We start from the raw sequence: 27,315 nt of genomic DNA, 5'->3' as shown, positions 1-27,315 counted from the left end.
AGTTTAGGGGAAAATATTGACCTTTAATACAAAATTAATTTCTGACATAAGATATATATCATGGTGATGAATCATTACCATATTCATGTACCATGGCATTTACATGGTAGACAAAAGTATGTCAAAGAATACCATGGTCCTAATGCAATGTTATTATGTAGACGTATGGTACATAAACAAATTGCATTGGTATGTAATACCATGGCAATTTTTGAAAGTTTTTGGTAGATTTGTTGCTTCAGCACACAAAACTGGTTGATTTTCTCCTAAGCATCATTTACAGAACACTTGTAATGCTTTGGCCATTGGTGACAAGTACTGTTAACCCTTATGTTGTGTTCCGGTCATTTTGACCCGGACGACTATTTTTTTGTGTTTTTGTATTTTTTTTTTTTTTTAACTTAATCAAATTGGAATACAATACCTTGACTTTGTTCACATATGGTATCTACAAGTGTATCTCAATAAATTAGAATGTCGTGGAAAAGTTCATTTATTTCAGTAATTCAACTCAAATTGTGAAACTCGTGTATTAAATAAATTCAGTGCACACAGACTGAAGTAGTTTAAGTCTTTGGTTCTTTTAATTGTGATGATTTTGGCTCACATTTAACAAAAACCCACCAATTCACTATCTCAACAAATTAGAATATGGTGACATGCCAATCAGCTAATCAACTCAAAACACCTGCAAATGTTTCCTGAGCCGTCAAAATGGTCTCTCAGTTTGGTTCACTAGGCTACACAATTATGGGGAAGACTGCTGATCTGACAGTTGTCCAGAAGACAATCATTGACACCCTTCACAAGGGGGGTAAGCCACAAACATTCATTGCCAAAGAAGCTGGCTGTTCACAGAGTGCTGTATCCAAGCATGTTAACAGAAAGTTGAGTGGAAGGAAAAAGTGTGGAAGAAAAAGATGCACAACCAACAGAGAGAACCGCAGCCGTATGAGGATTGTCAAGCAAAATCGATTCAAGAATTTGGGTGAACTTCACAAGGAATGGACTGAGGCTGGGGTCAAGGCATCAAGAGCCACCACACACAGAAGTGTCAAGGAATTTGGCTACAGTTGTCGTATTCCTCTTGTTAAGCCACTCCTGAACCACAGACAATGTCAGAGGTGTCTTACCTGGGCTAAGGAGAAGAAGAACTGGACTGTTGCCCAGTGGTCCAAAGTCCTCTTTTCAGATGAGAGCAAGTTTTGTATTTCATTTGGAAACCAAGGTCCTAGAGTCTGGAGGAAGGGTGGAGAAGCTCATAGCCCAAGTTGCTTGAAGTCCAGTGTTAAGTTTCCACAGTCTGTGATGATTTGGGGTGCAATGTCATCTGCTGGTGTTGGTCCATTGTGTTTTTTGAAAACCAAAGTCACTGCACCCGTTTACCAAGAAATTTTGGAGCACTTCATGCTTCCTTCTGCTGACCAGCTTTTTAAAGATGCTGATTTCATTTTCCAGCAGGATTTGGCACCTGCCCATACTGCCAAAAGCACCAAAAGTTGGTTAAAGGACCATGGTGTTGGTGTGCTTGACTGGCCAGCAAACTCACCAGACCTGAACCCCATAGAGAATCTATGGGGTATTGTCAAGAGGAAAATGAGAAACAAGAGACCAAAAAATGCAGATGAGCTGAAGGCCACTGTCAAAGAAACCTGGGCTTCCATACCACCTCAGCAGTGCCACAAACTGATCACCTCCATGCCACGCCGAATTGAGGCAGTAATTAAAGCATAAGGAGCCCCTACCAAGTATTGAGTACATATACAGTAAATTAACATACTTTCCAGAAGGCCAACAATTCACTAAAAATGTTTTTTTTTATTGGTCTTATGATGTATTCTAATTTGTTGAGATAGTGAATTTTTGTTAAATGTGAGCCAAAATCATCACAATTAAAAGAACCAAAGACTTAAACTACTTCAGTCTGTGTGCACTGAATTTATTTAATACACGAGTTTCACAATTTGAGTTGAATTACTGAAATAAATGAACTTTTCCACGACATTCTAATTTATTGAGATGCACCTGTATATATATAAATATATATATATATATATATATATATATATATATATATATATATATATATATATATATATATATATAGGTCCCCCTCGTGCCACAAAACTGCGCCAACCCACATCTCAGAATAGCATTCTGAGATGCTATTCTTCTCACCACAATTGTACAGAGCGGTTATGTGAGTTACCATAGACTTTGTCAGTTCAAACCAGTCTGGCCATTCTCTGTTGACCTCTCTCATCAACAATTAATTTCCATTCGCAGAACTGCCCCTCACTGGATGTTTTTAATATTTTATTGGCTTTATTTCACTTTGTTACACCTGTTGCGTTCCTGATCAAAATTGGACAGCCGTTGGAAATGAATGGATTAAACTACAAAATACAGAAATATTAAGCATTCAGGAGCATCAATCCTTTAGATGAGCACATATGTGGATGTGTGTTTGCACACACAAAGTCCTCGGACATGTGCACACACACACATGCAAACACACACACATACAAACACACACACACATCGTGTGTTGAGGGCCCTTTTGTGCATCATTTTTCCATGTAAATTCTTTGAGAAATATTTAAATATCTACTTATATTAGGTTGTGTTTGGGCTCATTTGAATCAGGATAGTCTGCTGTAAGTTACGATATGTAATTTTCTATGTTATATGAATATTTCAGGAAGTAATAAGGACAATTGTGACAAAGACGCTCCTATTTATTATATTTATATGAATCCTTCTATCCATAGTATATATATATATATATATATATATATATATATATATATATATATATATATATATATGTTAAAAAAAACGATGTACAAAACCTGTCATAATTACTAAAAAAGAAGTTGACAAAAACATCTCATGCAATTTCTTGGGAGAATATATGCAGTATGAGAGATTTATTAACAATCTTAGTGGACCGGGCATTTTTGACCGGGAACACAAAAGCTGTTAGCACAAATGAACACAACACAAGTGTTAAGGTGTGGTCACTAGACTAGATATTTGTGTTCCATTCACTTACATTTATACATATAAGCCCATATAACAGCAGAAATAAAATCACTTGTGTAGACGGTTTGTCTTTCACTGCGAATACATTTCTAATTTGGTGAACTCTGATCTGTGAATTCATACCAAATTGATTTGTTTGACCGTTAAAGGATTTAAACATCACATATTGACCTCTTGGCTCAGTACAAAGAGTACAAACTTCAAAGCTGCAGTGTTGCAGGTGAGATAATGTATTTTAAGATTTTGAATTTATTATTATTTGTTATACATAATTTATTAAAAACATACAAAAAAAAAAAAAAAAAAAAACAAAAAAACAGAAGCCCTAGAGCATAGCATCATAACCTGTTGCCCATATTTTTTGCGGGGTTCAAAGTGGTTTCACATGCTCAAAGACAAGTGTGACTGCAATACACACACACCTGAGTCTCATTGAAGTCCTTGACCCCCACACAGTACACAGAGGCACCCAGACTGCGGGAACGATTGGCCTGAGGGATACACACAGAAACTGTTTACATGTGCAATCTATTAGCCATAAACTGCTTCATGATCACACCTTATGTTTTTTGGCACTTGCTGGCAAAGCTGAACATCTATGAAGAGGATAATCCCTATCTGTTGAGTTATTATAACAGACAGGGATTATAACAGATTTATTGAATACATCCCATTAAACATTCACAGTGCTGTGAAAAAAGTAAGTGAACCCTTGGATTTAATAACTGGTCAATTCTCCTTTGGCAGAAATAACCTCAACCAAGCGTTTCCTGTAGCTGTGCATTAGACCTGAATGTTCAGAAGCAATTTTGGACCATTCTTCCTTACAGAACTGCTTCAACTCAGCCATATTCTAAGGATGTCTGGTTTGAACAGGCTCTCTTGAGGTCATTCCACAGCATCATTCCACAGCATCTCTATTGGGTTAAGGTCTGCACTCTGACTGGGCCACTTCAAAAGGTGGACTTTCTTTTTTTGAAGCCATTCTGTAGTGAACTTACTTCAATGTTTAGGGTCATTGTCCCTCTGCATCATTTAACTTCTACTGAGCTTCAGTTGGCACACAGCCACTCTGACATTATCCTGTAGGATATCTTGATAAACTTGGGAATTATTTTTTCTCTCGATGATGGAAAGCAGTCTAGGCCCCAAAGCAGCAAAGCAGTCCCAAATCATGATGCTCCCTTCACCGTATTTCACCCTTGGGATGATTTTTTCATGTTGGTATGTGGTGCCCTTTTTACGTCATACGTAGTGCTGCATGTCCTTCCCAAACAATTCAACCTTAGTTTCATCAGTCCACAAAACATTTTCCCAGTAGCATTGTGGAGGGTCAAGATGGTCTTTGGTAAACTTCAGGCACACAGCAATGTTTTTTGTTGGAAAGCAGTGACTTCCTTTGTGGTGTCCTGTCATGGACACCATGCCTGTTTAATGTTTTCAGTATAATAGACTCATGAAGAGATGTTATCCAGTCCCAATGATTCCCTCAAGTCTTTAGCTTTCATTCTAGGGATATTTTTACCTTATTGGGCACTCTGCAGTGTGCCCTTTGAGACATCTTGGCTGGACAGCCACTTCTAGGGAGAGTAGCCACAGTACTAGTATCGTCTCCATTTATAGACAATTGGTCTAACTGTGGACAGATGAATATCTAAGCTCTTCGAGATAACTTTTTAACAATTTCCAGCTTTATGCAAAGCAACAATTATTGATCGTAGGTCTTCTGAGATCTCTTTTTTTTTTTTTTTTGTGAGGCATGGTCAATGTCAGCAAATACTTCTTGTGAATAGCAAACTTAAAATGTTAAAAAAAAGTCAAAGTAGCTCTAACCCACACCTCCACTGTCATTTAATTAATTAGATGCCAGGTTTGCCAACTTCTGACTCTAATCAGCTTTTGTTGGCGTCATTTAGCCTAGGAGTTCACATACTTTTTCCAACCAACACTGTAAATGTTTGAATGGTATATTCAATATGTACAAGAACAGTACAATAATTGTTCAGAAATTCTGAAAGCTTAGATTATTCATGCGCATTTAGAAAGCTTTGAATTTCAGAAAGTTTTGAAAACAATGTTTATTTTTGCAATTCTGTTTGGAGGTGCTAGTGGCGCAGAAATAACACACTTCAGCTTTAGGGGCCTCTTAGCAAAGCCTGTATTACATTGTGTCGGGTTCACAAAACATTCAGCGTTAAAACAAACTGTTAAGATCTGACTGAAATGATCAGGGTCTTGTTAAAAATAAACTTCATCCACTTTTTTCTGAGTTTGGATCCTTCTGAAGGATATGCAGATAAGCAGGTTCTACACACAGCCAGGAACAGCACAACGTTTTGTTTTATAGTATAGTTCTTCTAATGTTTAGGAATAAAAGCATCCCTCTGACATTCTCTTAATTACCTCACCATGACTGGGCAAGCCATGTTTCTCAATACCCAATGCAAAAGTTGCGGTTCAGAATGAGTCGATTTTGCAGCTTGATTGTCTTTTTGGACTGTTTTGAGTTTTTATCTTTTGAGATAAAAGATCAAGGACATTTTGATTCCTACTGATATGACCTCTTCATCTCCATTAAGATTTCATTCTTACCTCTCTTTCAGCATAATAGAAGAGATCTTCATGCAGTTCACCATCTGTGAGAGCAATGATGACACTGGCTGTGCGGTATCCTTAACAGAGAAACAATGTTTCTGTCATAAAACTTCATGCCAGATTTTAATGTCATGCAACAATACATTTTAAAACTTTAACATGCAACATGAAGCTAGCTAGCAAGTCATTTAAAGTCATTGAAGAACATTCCTATCAACCAATCAGATTTTAAGATAAAGAAAGGGTATTCCTGGGGTCAAGGGCTCTTCTACATTCTTATCAATTTATCATTTCTACAGATTTTAGAGGTAGATTATGGTTAAGGTTAAGACTGGGGTTAAAGATAGGACTAAGTTTGTTTGACAGGAATGTTGTCCCATAACCAACAAAAGACCAGTACCACATTGCAAACTCTAAACCAGTTAAGACCACCTTTAAATACAAGTTAATCCAAACTGGCCAAAACTTTCTTTAAAGTTTTTCTTTAAATTTACCTACCCTCAGTGTTACTGTAGTAAATCTGTTCACTTGCCTGGTAGAAAAAAAAAAAGAAAGAAAAAAAGCTTTTAAAAGTGTACTCCAAGTATCTCCTGTAGATCACATTGATTGGTTACTTCACTGACAGGTAAGAAATAAAGTTTTTTGTTGTTTTGTTGTTTTGATTATTGAGTTCAATTTGTCTGAGGACTGGCCAAACACAATCTGAACTTTGTGAAGGCTATTTAGGCACGTCATCGATGTTAATGTGGGTAGACAATATTGCTGAGCCAAGATGGTTCCTATTGGCTCACTCACCCTCTGAATACCCTCGTGCATGAAAGTATCTCCACCTGGACGCACTTTCTGGAGTTCCTCCAGACCTATACGAATTAGGTCCCTGACAAATGCATATAAAGAGAGAGAAAATAATGAATATTTAATGGCCAAAATAATACACATTTATGAGTATATAAGAGTATAGAGTTGTAAATTGATGTGGATGGCATAAATTAGATAATTTGGCCTTGGAAGAATTTACTGAGAAATGTTGGAGTTCATACTGAAATTTGATTATAGACTTTGGTGTCTTGGAAATTTGAGTACAGTTTGAGACATTGTTGAGATCTCTTTTTCTAAGGAAAAAAAATCTGAGAAGCTGGAGATTTTAAACTCATTTATATCTAAGAGAAACAATTGAGATACATTAATGCTGCCTTCACGTGCTATCATTGTCATTGTAAATACGAGTTTCCCACTCGGAAGTTGCACATGAACGACCCCTCAAGTCGTAATTACGATGAGATAATTTGATACCAGAGTTTCCGAGTTGGGAGTAGACGTAAACTTTCAACTTGGCAGAGGAGAGTACAGTTTCTGTGGTGAATGACAGGATTTATTCATTTTTATAAATACAGCTAATTGTTAATGGCTAATTGTTAGCACTTGCTGTTTCGGTCATATTAATTTATGTATATCAGCAACCATTTGATGAATGTTGTACATTTTTACTCTGTGAAAATAGCTTGTATTTGACCAAAATTCCATTATTGTCAGCAAGCTAACTGACTAATATGTATTATGGTGTCAAAATAAAAGTTCCTCAAGAAATATAGGTGACTGAACCTGGCGTCGTCCATGTTTCCTGTTCTTTCCCACAACAAAGCACTTGAAAGCAACATACTCTTAATTACCACTTCAGAAGTGGGAAGTTGGATAATTCCGACAGCACATGAATGCATCACAAACACAGTTATATACTTATATACAGTACACAACTTTATTTGATCAGAAACTGTATTTAAATACATCAATGATATCTGAATGCCATGAGTTTTGAAGCCTTGTATTTATTTCTTAAATTACTTCATGAGCAAAGATAATTTTGACGTGTATTGTAAATGTATTTTAAATTGGTCTTTTGGTTCAAGGCAAGCTGATCTTTCCAAAACAAGAGACAACACATTAGCATTAATAGGTCCCTCTTTTATAATTAGTATTCACTTCAAAGAGATTAAGCATTCTTTTTGCTATTGGAAGAGTCTAAAATAGCGAAGGAAACACTGGAAATCAGGCATTTGTTAAACCTAGATAGCAGGAAGGCAATAAACATCCAACATTTCTCTGGACACATGGGAAAGGCATACAGATTACTGGCACAGGCAGCTCACAAAAGTGACATTTCTTTACAAATTGTGAAGCATATGTTGAAGTCTTGGAAGTTCTATTTTGGAAATAATTATGAAGACAAGGAAATGCTCATAGCAGATGTGCAATACTGTCATATACTTCATGGGTCATTAATGCTCACATAATAAATTCTGACAGACTTGGCCCTCATTGTTTGATAAAAGTGTCATACTGAAACAATCTGTTGCAATAAATCCATATATCCAAAGAGTCAAAACTCTTCCAGATATCAACTGTGAACACAATGCAGTCATTTGGACATAGGGGTTGAGCTAGACATGTTCACAAGTCTAAAGCCTTTTATCTCTGTCCACAGTAAACCCTAATGCTCAAAATAATTAAGTGTTTTGAGTAGGAAAAAATTAAAACATACAAATTAGTTCAAATAAGTTAACCTTCATGAGTATTTAGAACTTTCTTTTGAGTTCATGAAACTGACACCTTTTAATTAATAATAGTTAATCACACACCTTTTAATAAGTTAGCAGAACTTTAAAAAACTGAGGCAATCAGTTACATCTATTTTTTTTAAGTTAATAGAACTTTCAAATTTTGATTTTGTACTACATATGCATGTCAGTTGATTAACTTGATATATTGAGTAAGCAAACTTATGCATTATAATGGCACTTAACTTTAAATTGAACTCTTTCGCTGAACTTAAATTTACCATATAAGCTCAACTTAAATACTTAAAGTAGAAGAAACATAACTAGGTACTAGCTTGAAATAGTTAGCACAGTAAATGCTAGCATGCTGAATGCATTTTAATTTGAAAAACTATGCTTTGATTAATATTGCAATTGCTCAATGTGTAAAGCAATATACTGTAGAACATTCTAAACTTGTACCTGTTCTTAACCTAAGCTCAAGCTCCACTCTTCACCTCAATGGTAACCTCCAAAAATCTTAACATGACAGAATCTCTTCTAAATAACACAACAAAACATTAAATATTAACAAGTCTCCCCTTTTACATTCATCTTGCACAAAGACACATTATATATCTTAATTTCAACATTTACTCTCCCTGTCGAGTGCCATGCGAAGTATGCTTGGAAATAGATATTCCTTGCTCAGTTCAGTTAATTTTAAGAGACAAGTTCATTAAACTCAATACAATAAAACAATTCAGCTTACTTAAAATGTGTTAGTTTCGTCAACTCAAAAGAAAGAAAAAGTTCTAAATACTCATCAAGGTTAATTTATTTGAACTAATTTATATGTCTTTACTAAAACAAATATTATTTTGAGCATTATGGTTTACAGTGATTTAAATGACAATGTGAGCAAATTTCATGGTTTCACAGGAAAAAGCAACAGAGAGTGCATGAGAGGCTCCCTTGTATCTAAACATTGTTGTAATATTCACATTCACATATTGTGTCTCATGAAGTTTAAAGTTTCCATCTCTGTGAGCTACACCATATCTATGTTGAAAATGTAGATAACGTTCATTTACTGACCTGTCCTCTGTGAGCCGCATTAGAATCTTGCCCTGATCAGAGAATACAATGAAGGACATCCGTAACTGAGGGCTAAAATGACAAAAATATAAGATTGAGATTAATTATCATTTCACACTACATGTCAGATGCACTGGAGTTATTTCAGATGACTGAAATGGGGTATTATTATTTTAAAAGAATGACCTTAGAGCTTTACTCTACTGTTAAAGACCCCATGAAATAAAAATTGGGAGTTTTGCATAGATTACTCCATGTCTATTATAAATTTGATGTCATTTATATGCTAGTGCACTCTTAAAAGTTGAGAAGATGAATCTTTAGCAGTTATACACATTAAAAATCTAGTCTTTCACATCTGGAAAAAAAGTAAAGATTTTTGTCCCTCCCCCTAATCCTAACACCACCTGCAAATGACGAGTAGGTTAGCAAATTGTGAAAAATGGATGTGACATAACTGAAAAAAAAAAAAAAAAAAAAATACAATCCCAGTCATCCTTTTGATATATCCCGCCCCAAGTTCCTGTTTCAGTAACAAATACGTCAAGTCAGGAAAAAAACTGCGCTTATCGAGCGATTTCATAGGTTTTTCATGGGAACTTTTCAATTACACATATCTATGAAAACCATAAGTGGGACTTTTTTCAGCGTGTTCTCATTAAAATTACATGACTGTTGCAACATTTTTGTTAAATAAAATGTTGTGGTTTCGAGGTGAAATGACCTCTGAGGGGCGCTAAAAGCAACTTAAATGTTCTCCCCCCCCAAAAATGAGGTTTTTAAGGTTAATGTTCTATGGATTGCTATGGAGATTATTTTTTTTCCTATTTTGAAATGAACAAAACTGAAGTCCCTACTCTAAACACGATACCTAAACCTAACCTATAGTGTCATGAAAGCAAATGTGAGATGAAAAACGCAGTAGCTAAAGTAACCACTTAATTTCTTAACACTTTCTGTTCAGGTGTCGACTTAGTGCTTTGCTGGTCTCGACCCACAGTCTTCCATATACAAAGTCCAACACTCTATCAATTATGCCACTGCACAAGTTTGGAACACATTGGAATAAGCTTGTATATGTAGTTGGTTATGTAATGCAAGTGTTAAACTGTTTCGCCTTTAAAATCATGCATTATAGCAAAAGCGTTTCAAAATATTTGGCAAGTTACTCAAAATAAGTAATCCACTACAAATTACTATTTACTTATCTAAAAATTTACAGATTACATTTTCTTTTAAGTTACTTTCTAAATCATTTTTCCTAGAAAAGTTTTTGGTTTTCCGCTCAAATTCCAAATGTCTATATTTCCTGCTCATTCATTGTCGCACACCCTTCAGCTGACTCAGAAATACTAACAGACGTACATATTAATTCATATTTTAAATGTATTACACATATTACTTTAGTGCAAGTAATTTACTTAAAAATAATAACTTTAATTGAAAGTCAGTAACTACTTTAATTGAAAGTCAGTAACTATAATCTGATTACAAGAATTTAAAATGTAATTTTTTACACTACATTTTTAACTAAAAAGTAATTATTTTACAGTAATTACATTGTAATCGGATACACCCAACACTAATAAGATAGTATTGTGTAGGGAGCAGAGTGAGAAATATGTGTTTATAAAGTGCTAATCTGCTTTTTTACTCGTGATTTGTGTGAAAGTGAATAAAACTCGTTGTTGTAGTGCCTCTAGTGTTTATTTCACCAGAAAACTGCAGCGATACATAGAACGAGGCACGTAAAACAAATTTTGCAAAAATGTAAACATAGTAACGTTTTTATTATGAAACACGTCTTTTCTTACCTTATAAACTTATGGGCCAGATGTTCCACAAAGTTATATATTTCATTCCAGTGATGCTGCACACTTCCAGATCTGCATGATGAAACAGACGTATAACAGACACTTACAGTCGCACATCATGGGGGCAATAAAGATTCACAAGCTGAGAGGAATAGCCACAGTTTGAGATTTACAGATTTACAGCTGTGTGAAAAATATCTTTTCTAAAAGCAGCAGTTCACTTTTGACACATTTTCATCATCCTAAAAGGGAAATTGATCAAGTATCCAGCATTCCCCAGAACAGCTGTCTCTGTGTGAGATGCCAACTTTACATTTCCCTATTTGCCTTGACTTATGTGAGGGTTTGGGTTGAACAGGACTCAAATGCAGACGGGAATAGGTCAAAATAAGATTAATTACAAAAGCAAAGTCCAAACAGGTAAAAAATATGAAAATACAAAATACAATCCAGGCTGCTGGAAATGCAGACAGGGCAAGGGAAAAAGCCAAAACAGGCAAAATGCAAGGGCAGGCACAAAAAACAAACACAGATCGAATGGATAATCCTTGTTTCAGGAACAAATGTCAGTTTTACTTACGGTAAAAAAAACGTTTCAAACACATTGACGAAGTCATTAAAAGAACAGATTCAAAAGAATGAATCTCCCAATCCTCTCAGAAGACTTTCCTAAATGGCCTGATTTTGTATTATATTTTATAACCACAATTCCCTTAAATACAGTATGGCTACTTTTTAGCTACATCTCCATAAGCTCTGTTTGCTGATCCATTGCACATATGTTGTAAGGTTCCAGCTTCAGAGGAAATCATACAACCATGATATCATTATCCCCTGATAGTGGTTAATGTTTCTAGTGCCAGTAATCATTACGTCATCACTGAAGCCATTCTGATTAATGCAGTTGTCTCTGTGCCAGATGTTATTTCTATGATGCCATGTCTAGTGGAGAGCTAGGACATTAATTCAAAATGGTATGGTTATAAATGTGTTATTACATTGTTTTTAAAATGTTATTATACTCTGAATATAATTACACCCAGATGATCATGCCTTTTCATGGTAATACCCTATTAGGAATACTGGTGACTGGGAGAAACCACAAAAAAAATTTTCACCTCTCATTTTGCACAATATTTTTGAATGTCCTTTTGTACTGTAACACATGCAAATGTGTAAAATGTGGTGGTTACACAGTAGCCACAATGCATATAATACCAAATCACATTAAAAGAATGGTGGAAAGCATCCTTTTTGGTGAGTTTGTGGAATACAAAATTCACTGATATATTGATAAATTGATATATTCGACTGCATGGCTTTTCACACCAATCTGATTTGTATACCACCCTGGAAAGAATTTCAACCGAAATAAAAAGTGTGCCAATTAATGCAAAAAATTAATAACTAAATAAAATAAATAAAATCGCAACCGACCATACCGTAAATTCGGTGAAAGAAGGTCAAACATCCTGCTGCTGAAATCAAGTCTGTGCATACCGAAATTCAAATCACTGCCCCCAGTGGACAAAGCTGGAGGTGCAAGCGAGTTGTATTTTTATTTGTAAATGATGTAAAACAGCCAACAGGAATGCATATTTAATTAACCTTAAACCCTATCCCAAACTCCAACCCTAAACCTAACCGTCAGTGGAGTAAAAATTAAATTTTTGAGCAAAAATGCAATCTCTGAATCACATTCATGATTATGTAAACAAGATTTCTTCCTGGTTTTCATGGGACTGTGTCTCAGAGGTTGATTGCACAATGCATCAGTAGCACCACAGGGTAAGGTATTCGAATTGGTGCAAAAATGTCTGATGGGGGGTGGCGTTTGTTAGTAATTTGGCAGAATAAGGTTTCAGGGTATATGAACATTCAGAAGCCTCATGTCGATTTACAGTGTTATTATATTGAAAAAATGGATGTACACTATCAACAAAACCAAACCAAAATAATTACTGAGTTGAAAGAATGAACTGATAAAGTGTACTTTTATACAAACTGACCCTAAGCCTAAGAAATTCAAACTCATGTACATTTTACTTTCATGGTTTATTACCCATTCATCGCAAAATGAATATCTAAATGAGATTCTGTCTCAGTGTCTGAAAGGGTAAAATAGCCAAGCCCTGTTATTGTCATCATAAAAACTATTAACCATAACCTTAAAGTGCTAGTGGATTTTATAAATGAGCTAAATTTGATAAATACATTTTAAATGAATTGTAATAGAAGTCCAGCATTAGTTATTTTATAGTGCACAATGAATGAAAGCAGCATTTACCTTTAATCCTTACATAATATAACAAATTAATGAGACATCAGGCAAGTTCTACTCAAACTGATCTCACTTTGAATTTGTCGACATTTGGTCAAAAGTTCTTCAGCTAAACTCGGTATGTGCTTTCTTAAATTCAAACCATTGCCAAAGCGGGAAGTGTTTTTGAATGTATATGGGGTCGTGTGAGCTCCAGTTTCTCCAGTGTCCCCAGAGTATAGTGCCAAAAGAGAGTTGTATTTAGTTTTATTTTATTAACTTAACCCCCAAACCCCAACCCTAAACCTGCCCGTCAGTGGTGTCAAAAATAGTTTTGTGAATCACGCTTGTCATTTATTATGTGAATGTTATTACTTTGTGGTTTCAATGTGGGACCATGAACTCTAGTCTCGGACGCTGCTGACGCAATGTGCTATCAGTCGTGCCACAGGAAAACGTAAACACATTTTAATTTATGGAAAGATGTTGTTACGTTGAGGAGGATGAAGATGAACAGAGAATGTAGATGAACCCAAATGCAGTACTTTAATGATGAAGATAAACAATAATTAACTTAGACTCTGCAGACATACTGCATAAATAAACAAAAGGGAAGAAGTCAGAATAACAATACTAGAGATAATAATACACAGCACACACATGAGAAAAGAGCATGGTGAGGTCAATGCTGCAACTGACGTGACTAGACAATGATTGGAGGGAAGTAGTGAGTATAAATAGAGTCCTTGATTAGTGTGTGATTGGTGACATGTGATGCCAATGATGGGATTAGAGTGTTGGTGAATGAGAGCGGGTGATAGTGGAGGACTGGGAGACTGGTGGGGGCATAACAGTCACCCCTCCCCAGCTCTGGAAGCACAGAATGGGGTCTGGCAGCTTGGGAGGAGGATCCAAGAAGAGCAGTGAACCAGGGGACCAAGATGGAGCAGAGGGGCCAGGCGGACAGCCAGGTGACAAGGGAGGAGCAGATGGGCCAGGCGGACAGACAGACGATGAGAGAAGAGGGATGGAGGCTCAGGAGGCAGAGGGGTGGAGGTGCAGGCTCAGTGGGCAGAGCCGCAGAAAGTAGAGACTCAGAGGTCGGAGCAGCCGGGAATGGAGGTTCAAGAGGCTGAGCCGCAGGAAGTTCAGGGGACAGTGCTACAGGAGGATCAGGAGGCAGAGCCATAGGAGGCTCAGGAGGCAGCGCTTCAGGAGGCTCAGTGGATGGAGTCTCAGGAGGCGGAGATGCACGGGGCGGAGCGGATGGAACCGCAAGGGTTGGAGCTGGCGGAGCCACAGGAGGAGAAGCAAACGGAGCTGCAGGAATCTCAGGAGGTGGAGCGGATGGAGCCGCAGAAGGCTCAGGAGGCGGAGTGGGTGGAGCTTCTATAGGAGAGGCGGGCAGAGCCGCAGGAGTAGAAGCGGATGGAGCTGCAGGAGTAGAAGTGGGCGGAGCCACAGGAATATCAGGAGGCAGAGTGGATGGAACCATATTAGGAGTCTCAGGAGGTGGAGCAGACGGAGTTGCAATAGGAGTCTCAGGAGGCAGAGCAGGTGGAGCTGCAGTAGGTGTCTCAGGAGGCAAAGCCACAGTAGGAGTCTCAGGAGGTGGAGTGGGCATGGCTGCTGGCTCGTGGACCTTGGCAGGCATGGGCGCTGGCTCATAGACCATAGTAGGTGTAATAGGGAACTCTGTCTTGGAATCCACCGTAGGAGTGTTGGCCTCCTCCATCGCTCCTACAGTGAAGTCTGATACACTCAGCAACAGCACCAGATCAATAAATTGGGCCAGAGTCCAGGGGCTTTTGTCATAAGGCATGAGACTTCACTGACTTGTTTAATCCAATCCGGAAAAGCTCCTTTACAGCCACGTCATTTAAGTCCACATCGCTAGCCAATTCACAAAAGTCCACTACATACTCCTCCAGCAAGCGATTCCCCTGACGCAGCTGGAGAAATATCACTGCTTGGTTCATGGAGGAGGAAGAAGATGAACACAGAGAATGTAGGTGAATCCAAATGCAGTACTCTAATGATGAAGATAAACAATAATAAACTTAGAGACTCCACTAATAAATAAACAAAAAGGAAGAAGTCAGAATAGCAATATTAGAGATAATAATACACAGCACTTTGCTTGGGAAAAGAGCGTGGTGAGGTCAATGCTGCAACTGACATGACTAGACAATGACTGGAGGGAAGCAGTGAGTATAAATAGAGTCCTTGATTAATGTGTGATTGGTGATAGGTAATGCCAATGAAAGGATTAGAGTGTTTGAGAATGAGAGCGCATGATAGTGGAGGACTGGGAGACCAATGGGGGCGTGACAGATGTCTGATGAAATATGTCGCTTGTCAGTAACTCGGCAGGATTCGGTCACTGTCAGGTACTGGAACATTCGGTATAGCAACATGTCGATCAGTGGAAAGCATCAAATCAGGAGACTGGAGGGTCATTGTTCCCATATTTGACTGATTTTAATAAAAAAAGAACTTTCCAGAATTAACAAATGGATGGGATTTACAGATCTTTATATTCTTTGTGGACTTGCACATTAAAGAAAGTTGTGCAAAATGTATCTTAGACGATGACGACATCTTAGAATATATTCCACTAACGTCTGACAACCAGAAAGTATCAAATTAGTATTGATTTATCATTTAAAATCTAACAACCAAACAAATCTTTTTTTGTGAAATGTTTTGCTTGAAAATCTTGAAATATCCTAATTTTAAAAATAACACTTAATGTGATATGTGGCTTTAAGTGTCCAAATACGTTTTGCAGCCACTGTAGCTAAGTCAATTGAAAATGCGACACCAACCTCATAATGATTTCAGAGTTAATGTGTCAAAAATATTTGCATTGCTATAAGGCACTACTTCTGTCCTCCTCTTTCCTCTCCCCACATCCTTGTCTTTCTCACACACTATTTTTCCATTGTTAGTGAGGTCCAGGGTTCTCAGCAGATAATGCAGCCAAAGCAGGCAGAGAGTTTGGAACATCTGGAATTGATGGTGAAATGTTTTAACAAGAGGTAAATGTTATGAATGTATGTGTGTGTGTGTGTGTGTGTGTGTGTATGTGTGTGTGTGTGTGTGTGTGTGTGTGTGTGTGAGACAGAGGTGGAAAGTAATGAATTATAACTACTCTCATTACAGTACTTGAGTAAATGTTTCACATTTTCCTACTTTTTTAAGTATAAATATATAATAGTGCTTTTACGTTTACTGGAGTTGATTAAAAATGAAGTATTCAACTTCGCTACAGTTATTTTTCACCACAATTACAAAGTACAAAAAACTTTTTGGGAAGAAGAAAGTTATGAGCGCTAAATCTCTTTATAAACTAAAACCTGCTGTGCGCGGCAGGATGGAAGCATCATGAGAACATCAGCTTGCACAAACTGCCGCCAGTGTCCTCTCTTCTCTAGCTTCTTCAAGACTTTCTGCCCTGTCACTATACAAGAACTGTAATACTGTGATTTTCTGCATATTTCATTTTATTCTGGAAAGGAGCCGTTCATTCAGGTACGAGGGAACCTTCTGAACATGTTTAACCACTGATCTAATGTTTTGAAGGTAGGCAATGTTTTCACTGTGTCAATATTAACACAATGTAGTCTGACATATATGTGGGGATATCTTGTTTATGTGCTACTATTTGCCTAAAATAAACTTTTTAAATACCTTAGAAAGATACAATGCCAATAGTGGCAGAAATTAATAGGGACTTGGCAAAAATGTCAGAGAAATTGACAAAAATATCCCAGAAATTCAAAATATGGGGCAAAAAATGCCCAAGCAATGAGTTCCCATGTTTTATTAATAATATCTGATATAGTTACAATTACATACATTGTGATATTCTTTTGACTTTTCACTGAACATAATTTTTTTCCCCTGCCAACCTGTTCATCGCACCATCACACACACGGGCTCTCCTTTCTATCAATCCGCATCAGTTCGGTATTGTACTCATGTGTTAGATTCCGTAACCGTTCGCCCCTCTTGTTCAAAATAAACTGTCCTAGCAGGTAACACTCTCGCTCACAGTGCTGTACTGTATTTCTCTGCCTTGTGCTGTTGTTTATCTGTCTGAAAAGCCAAAAAGTGTGCAAGGGATGGATGTTATATAAAGAATGTATGAGAAATCACAAAACATAATGCAACCAAATGCTACAATTTACTTAATAATAATTTCTCAATATGTTAAATAACCATAATGTTAATTAAGACTTTATTATTACAACTGTAATACAATAATACATATACAGAACAACCACTTTTAGTGTTTGAATCAATCATATCTCTCACTAAACACTGTGTGAAATGTTTATTTTTGCCTTATTTTATTCAGTTGGCATGTAGGAGTTGATAACAGTTTGCTTTATAATGTCATTCCATATCTGGATAATTGCTGCAATACCATAGAGGATAAATTTCGTCCTCTATTATAGTGCATTATATTAGGTTTGTACAGTATGTTAACTTAATAGCCAAAATACTTGGACATACGTGAATGAGAATAAACCTGAAATAGGAATGTGTTTCAGTCACAATGCACATTATGTAGTTTAGAGACGATTTAGAGACATTTAGAATGTTACAAATGACTATTTCTATATAAATAAATTATTAAAGTATTAATACAATTTTCTGTTCATCCAAGAATCCTCTTGCAGCAATGCAGGTCTTTGGCATTTAGAAGCTGCAAGTTTAGGACCTGTGAGGAGTCTGTTTCTCAAACTAGAGACCGTGATTTACTTGTCTTTTTTTGTGCACTTCCCTCTCTATCCTGATTAGAGATTCTTTTTTCAAAACAGTAATGTATGGAATAGCCTTCATCTCTATAAAACAATAGACTTGAGGAGAAAATAGAATTTCAGGAGAAAAGTGTTTCTTTTTGCCTATTTTTAAAACCAAAATTTGACTTGCAAGTGTAAAGCAACTTGTAAGAACTCGAAACCTCAGCAAATGGGGAAAAAACCCACCGTATTGTGATTTTTGCATGGTAGCGCAACCATTTTCAATTGTTCTAATAATAAGAAAATGTTCTTGAGTACCAAATTAGCACTTTGGAATGCTTTTGTAAGGAATAGGTGACACAGTATATGTTTGCCATCACGGGTAAAGAAAAAATTGAATATCACTTAAAACAATTATTTCAAACTGTAATAATAATTTGCAATTAATGATTTTGGCAGTATTTTTGATCAATTTAATGCATCCTTGGTGAAAGGAAGCATCAATTTCTTTCAAGAACAAAAATGTCTTTGAGTTCGAAAAATGGAAGCATATATACTATATATAATATCATTTTCATCAAGCAACTTGTAATGTAATTACTTGAGTTGTTTTTAGGCAAACTACTTATTTACTCTTACTTGATATTTCTCAGTACTTCTACTTGTACTCAAGTGAATTATTTCTTCAGTAGCAGTACTTTTACTTAAGTAAAAAAAAAAAAAAAAATCAGTACTCTTTCCACCACTGGTGAGAGAGAGAGTGTGTGTATTTATTTGTGCAGTGATTATTAACATAGATTGGCAAACATTTAACCTTTGTTCTTGAATGGTTTGGTATTCAGTATTTAAGTATTTTAACCATTACTGTACAATTAAGTAGAGGACAAGGTTCAGTCATTATCACAAAATAAACCTTGACAGGATGTTCAAAATCCAAACGCAAAATGTTTATATGTTTATGTCCCACGTTATTATATGGCTACTTACCAAATGAATTAATATGTGGACTTGAAATACTGATTCAAGTTTAAATGATGTTATTATCTTACTAGATTTGTCTTAAAGTCTCTAATAAAAAATAAAAAAAGTCCACTACAACGTAGAAAACAATCTGCCAATCAACAAGACGAACACAGAAACAACATTACACAATACATTTTTACCTTATTATTTTTAATTTGCAATCCAAGTTACTTCTTTATGGACTGTAGTTAGCTAACATACACTATATTGCCAAAAGTATTCGCTCACCCATCCAAATAATTGAATTCAGGTGTTCCAATCACTTCCATGGCCACAGGTGTATAAAATGAAGCACCTAGGCATGCAGACTGCTTCTACAAACATTTGTGAAAGAATGGGCCGCTCTCAGGAGCTCAGTGAATTCCGGCATGGTACTGTGATAGGATGCCACCTGTGCAACAAGTCCAGTCGTGAAATTTCCTCGCTACTAAATATTCCACAGTCAACTGTCAGTGGTATTATAACAAAGTGGAAGTGATTGGGAATGACAGCAACTCACCCACGAAGTGGTAGGCCACGTAAAATGACAGAGCGGGGTCAGCGGATGCTGAGGCGCATAGTGCGCAGAGGTCGCCAACTTTCTGCAGAGTCAATCGCTACAGACCTCCAAAGTTCATGTGGCCTTCAGATTAGCTCAAGAACAGTGCGTAGAGAGCTTCATGGAATGGGTTTCCATGGCCGAGCAGCTGCATCCAAGCCATACATCACCAAGTGCAATGCAAAGCGTCGGATGCAGTGGTGTAAAGCACGCCGCCACTGGACTCTAGAGCAGTAGAGACGCGTTCTCTGGAGTGACGAATCACGCTTCTCCATCTGGCAATCTGATGGACGAGTCTGGGTTTGGCGGTTGCCAGGAGAACGATATTTGTCTGACTGCATTGTGCCAACTGTGATGTTTGGTGGAGGGGGAATTATGGTGTGGGGTTGTTTTTCAGGAGCCGGGCTTGGCCCCTTAGTTCCAGTGAAAGGAACTCTGAATGCTTCAGCATACCAAGAGATTTTGGACAATTCCATGCTCCCAACTTTGTGGGAACAGTTTGGGGATGGTCCCTTCCTGTTCCAACATGACTGCGCACCAGTGCACAAAGCAAGGTCCATAAAGACAAGGATGAGCGAGTTTGGTGTGGAAAAACTTGACTGGCCTGCACAGAGTCCTGACCTCAACCTGATAGAGCACCTTTGGGATGAATTAGAGCGAAGACTGCGAGCCAGGCCTTCTTGTCCAACATCAGTGTCTGACCTCACAAATGCGCTTTTGGAAGAATGGTCAAATATTCCCATAAACACACTCCTAAACCTTGTGGAAAGCCTTCCCAGAAGAGTTGAAGCTGTTATATCTGCAGGGTGGGCCGACGTCATATTAAACCCTATGGATTAAGAATGGGATGTCACTTAAGTTCATATGCGTCTAAAGGCAGATGAGCGAATACTTTTGGCAATATAGTGTATTTACCTATTATGTAACATTATAATCTATTGTAGTGTTGCTCTATTTGAAGCTCTCTCTCATCTAGTGCTTTGTGTCTCCTAGCCATTCCATGTTTATATTTTTTAAAGCAATGATTTCTGGGAACTCCTGTTCTAGATGATCTATCAAAAGTTGTATGCGCATCAGAAGGTCAATGATGTGATGCTCCGTTTTTTGTCCAGATCTATGAAATTATTCAAAATACATTAAAACTGCAATTCAAACAAAATAATAACTTAAATACAACTCTTCTATACATTTTTTCATTTACTGAGTTGTCATTTAGATTTTTTTTCTTGGCCTTAAATAAAAAATGTCATGTGGTGTAACCATCTGGAGACTCATTTTTGAGAATCCAAATTCTCATTAAAAGCTGAAAATCTAAAAAAAAAAAAAAAAAAAAAAAATGTTGGCATAAATAGTGCAGAAAAATATTTTATTATAATTTGCTAAATAATAATAATAATAATAATAATAATAATAATAATAATAATAAAATAGGCTGTGAAACAATTTTGTTTTAAAATATGATGAATACTTTTGTCCACCAAATCAAAGTCATGTGGTGCAACCAACATGTAGGAAGCCATTTTGTTGTCATGTGACAAAAAACAAAACAAAACATAAAACAGAGAAGACCACTTTAGAACCTCAAGACTGTGTGTGAAGTAAAAAAAAAAAAAAAAAAAAAGAATAAAAAAAAAAGAAAAAAGAAAAAGAAAAAGAAATATTATTTTGCAATATTTAATTTTTTGGACATTTTTACTGAAAATGTTTTCCTTTAAAGTTTGTTTGAAGAATTTTTTTTTTTTTAATTAATGACTTAGTTGCATACACTGTCATGTATTCAAGGTGCAATGAAAGTATTTTAATACCTTTTTCTTGATGGATACACCACATGACATTTTCAAGTCATTAAATTATTATTATTTGAAAATGATATTAATATTTTTCAAAAGTGTATGAAACCAACATGGGCACAAAGATTACATTTCTATGAACAAGACACATGTTTTAAACTAGATTGTTTTTTAAAAGATTTCTAATTTTATCACGTCCGACAACCTTATGTCAATGACCTATTAGCTATTAGTGAGAGAGACTGAATAGTTGGGACAATGTTCAAATATAAAGTTTAGCGGTCAAATATATTTGACTGCAAAATGTTGCGACTAACCAATCACACTTACGTTCCCTATCTGTCACTCACTCGACGTTATGTCGATGTAGTGACACTAGGGGTCACTCTTGGGAGCCCGAGACACCTCTGGTCTTTGATAAAATTGGCGAGTGGTATTTGCATGCCACTCCCCCGGACATACGGGTATAAAAGGAGCTGGTATGCAACCAATCATTCAGATTTTCTCTTTGGAGCTGAACGGTCAATGTCTACTGAGCTGACTGTTCATTCACCTCTGCTGGATCTGACAGCGCATTTCAGCGGCTTCTCCCTCCTCTGCATTAGTGCACTGCAGAGAACGCCCCTGGGTGCTTCGGCAGAAAAAAAGAGAGTATATTTTCCTGAAAGAGTATATTTCTCTTAAAGAGCGGCACACATGGAACGTCTTTTTAAAGATGCCTTTCCGATCATGTGTTATTCCTGGTTGCGGTCCTCACTGCGAGAACATGACCATGGCAACGTTGCGGTCTCGGCACCCCAGCGGCTCCCCGCCTCGGTCATTCTACCTACGGGTTTGAGGCCAGCGCGGCTAGCACTGGGGCGATTTGGGGACCCCAATGGGACCACCTCCGCCGGGTATCCCCCCGCGGACCTCCTATTCCCCAGCACGCTCGTCTGCCCCGATCGGGCTTCCGGATGAGTCCGCCGGCTCGTCTCACGGCGAGTTCAACCTCTTGTTCGGAGCCCGCGAAGTTGATGAGCTCTCGAGCGCAGCATCAGAGAGCAGGCTTGTCCAGTCACACGCAGAATCCTCAGCTGGGCTCCCCCCTTCGGGGACGATTGCCCAGTCACAGGCTGATGCAGAGATGACGGACATGCTTTCCCGGGCGGCCGCGAGCATTGGGCTAGAGTGAAACCCTCTGCTCTCCCCTGAACCCTTGCGGCTCAATGATTGGTTCCTGGGCTCGCGGCACCGCTCAAAGCAGCCACGCCCCACTCCAGTGCCTTTCTTCCCGGAAGTGCACGAGGAGCTGACAAAATCGTAGGAGGCACCTTTTACTGCTCGGTCCCGATTTCTCAGTTCCCCCGCCCTCACTACCCTCGATGGCGGGGCAGCCAGGGGCTATACGGCGATTCCCCCAGTGGATAAGGCGCTCGCGGTTCACCTATGCCCGCAGAGCGCCGCCAACTGGCACGGATGCCCAAAGCTCCCGTCCAAGCCCAGGGGAGGTTGGAAGATCGGCTGTCCCCTTCCACCTTAAGGGTGTACGTTGCTGCTATAGCAGCACACCACAACACAGTGGACGGTAAGTCCTTAGGGAAGCACGACCTGATCATCAGGTTCCTGAGAGGCGCCAGGAGGCTGAACCCCTCCTGACTGCGCCTCGTTCCCTCATGGGACCTCTCTGTAGTTCTTCAGAGTCTACAGAGAGCCACCTTTGAGGCCTTTGCAGTCAGCTGAGCTTAAGGCACTCTCCTTGAAGACTGCCCTCCTGACTGCACTCACTCCATCAAAAGGGTAGGAGAACTGCAAGCGTTCTCTGTCAGCGAAACGTGCCTGGAGTTCGGTCCGGGCTACTCTCACGTGATCTTGAGACCCCGACCGGGCTATGTGCCCAAGGTTCCCACGACCCCTTTTAGGGACCAGGTGGTGAACCTGCGAGCGCTGACCCAGGAGGAGGCAGACCCAGCCCTGTCGTTGCTGTGTCCGGTGCGCACTTTACGCATCTATTTGGATCGCACGCAGAACTTTAGGATCTCTGAGCAGCTCTTTGTCTGCTTTGGTGCACAATGGAAAGGAAGCGCTGTCTCCAAGCAGAGGATCGCCCACTGGCTCATAGCTATGGCATATCACGCCCAGGACGTGCCGCTTCCGGTAGGGCTACGAGCCCATTCTACCAGGGGTAAACATTTGACATTTGCTGAGCAGCAGGCTGGGCAACACCCAACACCTTTGCAAGGTTCTACAACCTCCGGGTGGAACCGGTTTCATCCCAGGTAGTGGCACGCAATACAAGCAGATAAGCCCGGGATAGCTGGCCAGGTGTATCACTTGCACATAGCACCTTTCACCTCCTCTAAGCTGAAGACATGTGCTATTAATTCCCAGTAGTGTTCACAAACTATGTTCCCTGGTTGACTTCCTCCGAGCCCTGTGGCTGTCGAGTTTTCGGAGAGGCTCGCTGCCAGCCCAGTACACGTGCTAACTAAGAGCACTGTTCTGGGGTAGGTGCTCCGCATGTGGCAGTTCCCTGTAAGGTAACCCCATTCGATGTATATCTTCCGCTAATTCATTTCCCTGTTGGCAAACTGCGTCTTCCTTGGGCAGAGCCCCCTCTGCCACAGTCTCCATGTTTGTAGTAACTCCTCTCCCTTTGGGTAGGATCTACCATGAGACTTCTCCACATGGTCGGCAAGACCATGTGACGTATTTTCCACTTAAATATCCCACCCTCTCTCTGGGCGAGGTGTGGTCTCCACTGTGTCCTCCCCTTGGGAGGGACACCCCCCGACTAGACCTGGCGGCCCAGTCGGATAATCCCCCTTGTTTTTTAGGGAGTGGAAAAAAAGAAGGGGAAAAGAGGCCACGACTGGGCTAGCCTGTCTATATCTTTTGGGTAGTCGACTTGTCCCCAAAGGGCCATTTGACACTCATAACTATGTTGGGGGAGGTTACGTGATGGCCTGGTGCGCTGGCTACGAGGCACACAGTTGTCTGCCCGTCACACACCGCCAGTTTACGTAACACAGTTCAGCCAATTGTGGTGTTTTGTATAGGGAACCCGAGTGTCACTACATCGACACAACTTCGAGTGAATGACAGATAGGGAACATCCTGGATACTTGCGTAACCTCCGTTCCCTGATGGAGGGAACAATACGTTGTGTCCCTCCTGCCACAACGCTGAACTACCCGCTGAACTGGCCGGACCTTGTCTCGGCTCCTCAGCACAAAACCTGAATGAGTGGTTGCATACCAGCTCCTTTTATACCCGTATGTCCGGGGGAGTGGCATGCAAATACCACTCACCGATTTTCATTGGCCTTTTATCAAAGACCAGAGGTGTCTCAGGCTCCCAAGAGTGACCCCTAGTGTCACTACATCGACACAACGTCTCGTTCCCTCCATCAGGGAACGGAGGTTACGCAAGTAACCAGGACATTTTCTAGAGAGCTGTGAAATGATCTACAATAAACTCTCTTAAATAAATGCTCTATCAGTCCAAACACATAATATATCACCAAAATTAACATGCTGAAGCAGTAGTATTTTTCTGTATATGTGAGTATTATAACTATATATATTGCATATCTACAAGACAGTAATAAATAACAATCCATTGTAATATAGACAAAAAACAACAGTACAGTAGAAACAACAACACCATAGTGTTATTAATTATAAAGTTATTTTTGAAATACACCATTTTTCTCACCACTGTTTCTTAACTGTTCACTTGTTGCACTGTCTGTAAAAGAGTTTAAGTTGAATGAATGGAGGGAACCAGTAAATGGCCTTCACAGATCCTACTGACCACAGGAGCCAAACCATCAAACCCACAACTATAAAATGGAGCCACAGAAATGGCCTATAAGTAGAACAACCAAACACATTCCCACAACTTAGAATCAAGTGATCTGGCATTCTTGATTGATTTGTTTTCACAAACTTTGCCCATGTAAAACATTACCCAAACCTCATGCAATCCTCACGAACAAGTGGACATGTGAAGTATAAACCTTTAATCATAAAACCCTTAAGAAAACCCCAAACTTTTTTAATAAAAGTTTAATAAAGCTTTTGCCAGACTGATTGCATTGTGAATTTGGCAACAGTAGGTCAAAAGCTCTACTGCAGAAATCAGTCTTTGCTTACTGAAATGAAAACCACTTCCCCAGTGGCTGAAGAAATGTTGTTAAACATATAAGCACATATGAGCTCCAATTCCCAGGTGAAATGTCCAGAGTGGCACCAGAAGTGATATGCGCATTGCACTTTTAGTTGTCAATGACATATTACAGTCGATAGGAATGATTATTTTATTAACCATACACCCAAACTCAAACCCCAACACTAAACCTAAATGTCAGTAGAGTAAAAATGTCATTATAGGAAGAAAATGCAACCACCGAATCATTTTCACTATTGTTTATGTGAACACAATTGCCTCCTGATTTCCACAGGACCAAAAGTCGTGTCACGGAGGTTGCTCGTGCAACACGCTTTCAGTAGTACCACAGGAAAAGGTAAACCTATTTGAATTGATGCAGAAACTATGTGTGATGGGGGATGGTGCTTATCAGTATTTTGGTATAATGGGGTTGATTTCAGGGTACATAAACTTTCGGAAGAAACATGGCAATTTTCTATGTGGTCTTGTTGGCTTTTCGCATGGCCAATAGGTGCCGATATTCATTGCATTACATGAATACAATGATACCTTATCCCACAATGTTGTTACATAATCATTTCATGTATATTTCTGAAACCACTTCATGTGCATCTGAATCAATGTCATCACTGTAAAGTTTAGTCTATTGTAGCTTTTAGTTTTATTCTTTTTCTGAGACTGAGAAATAAACCCAGCTGCCAATTTCAATGAACAGAAATGTAACATTAGAAATGAGTAGCTGATGGTGAGATGTATGAGGAACAAACAGAGCTTTTAGTGTCCTTTTGTCCATGTTTGTTAGCTTTGAGGTAATCTATATGCTATTGCACTCCTAAAAGTTGACAACATTAAATTTAACAAGATATACACATTTAAAATAAATAGCTAGTCTAAATACAAATATTATTTACTTAATTATATAATTAATTATTTATTTTAAGGTACAATTTATAATCATGTTTTAACTGCACAATTATGACTCTAAGACATAACAGATATTACAGCTTCTTTTTCTGTTAAAGCATAATTTGAAATAATTGGAAAGCTGCTTTGAAATGATGTGTGTTGTGAAAAGCGCTATACAAATAAAAATGACTTGACATTACTTTATAAAATTGTGTATAGACTTTTAGAATACTTATCTCATAAAGAACACAAAATAGGGCAGATGTGACAGAAAAAAAGCCTTGTCAATCAAGTGAGAAACAGTGTTTTCGCACGCTGCACACTTATTAGGAATTTCATAAAATATCAATATATTTATTATTGATTGGCATGTTATTTTCTCGATTATGTTTTTGAGGAATCGATGTCCAATTCACTGTCGGTTGGCCTAGTCTGGCGTAGAGGGCCTGGGTAGCTCAGTGGTAAAGACGCTGGCTACCACCCCTGGAGATCGCTAGTTAGAAACCCAGGGCGTGCTGAGTGACCCAGCCAGGTCTCAAAGCAACCAAATTGACCCAGTTGCTAGGGAGGATAGAGTCACATGGGGTAACCTCCTTGTGGTCGCTATAATGTGGTTTGTTCTCGGTGGGTCGCGTGGCGAGTTGAGCGTGGCAATGCGCTCAACAAGCCACATGATAAGATTGGTCGCGTTTTCACAACAAATTGAGCTAATTTGAAAATTCAGTTGTGGGTTGAAATTATAGAATTTTATATAATCAGGTTGCATTGTTTGGGATACTTCAATAATGGACCACGGTCGGCAAAAGGTT

General features: G+C 38.6%; 1 protein-coding gene across 1 annotated transcript in view; it reads right to left on the bottom strand.

Annotated features, from left to right (window-relative positions):
* LOC127415120 (anthrax toxin receptor 1-like) overlaps positions 1-27,315 on the bottom strand; it is a 115,709-nt gene that overhangs the window by 84,027 nt on the left and 4,367 nt on the right. Inside the window, exons 2-7 of the mRNA XM_051653689.1 lie at positions 11,087-11,158; positions 9,273-9,344; positions 6,436-6,517; positions 6,139-6,172; positions 5,638-5,717; positions 3,468-3,536 (exon numbers count right to left, since the gene is read on the bottom strand). Coding sequence (XP_051509649.1) covers positions 3,468-3,536; positions 5,638-5,717; positions 6,139-6,172; positions 6,436-6,517; positions 9,273-9,344; positions 11,087-11,158 — 409 coding nt within the window. The remainder of the gene's footprint in view (positions 1-3,467; positions 3,537-5,637; positions 5,718-6,138; positions 6,173-6,435; positions 6,518-9,272; positions 9,345-11,086; positions 11,159-27,315) is intronic.

Source organism: Myxocyprinus asiaticus, chromosome 24 (assembly GCF_019703515.2).
Source record: "Myxocyprinus asiaticus isolate MX2 ecotype Aquarium Trade chromosome 24, UBuf_Myxa_2, whole genome shotgun sequence".
In the NCBI taxonomy this organism is placed as follows: domain Eukaryota; kingdom Metazoa; phylum Chordata; class Actinopteri; order Cypriniformes; family Catostomidae; genus Myxocyprinus; species Myxocyprinus asiaticus.
The sequence above is the reverse complement of the archived record's forward strand: the minus strand, read 5'-3'. Positions and strand labels throughout refer to the sequence as shown.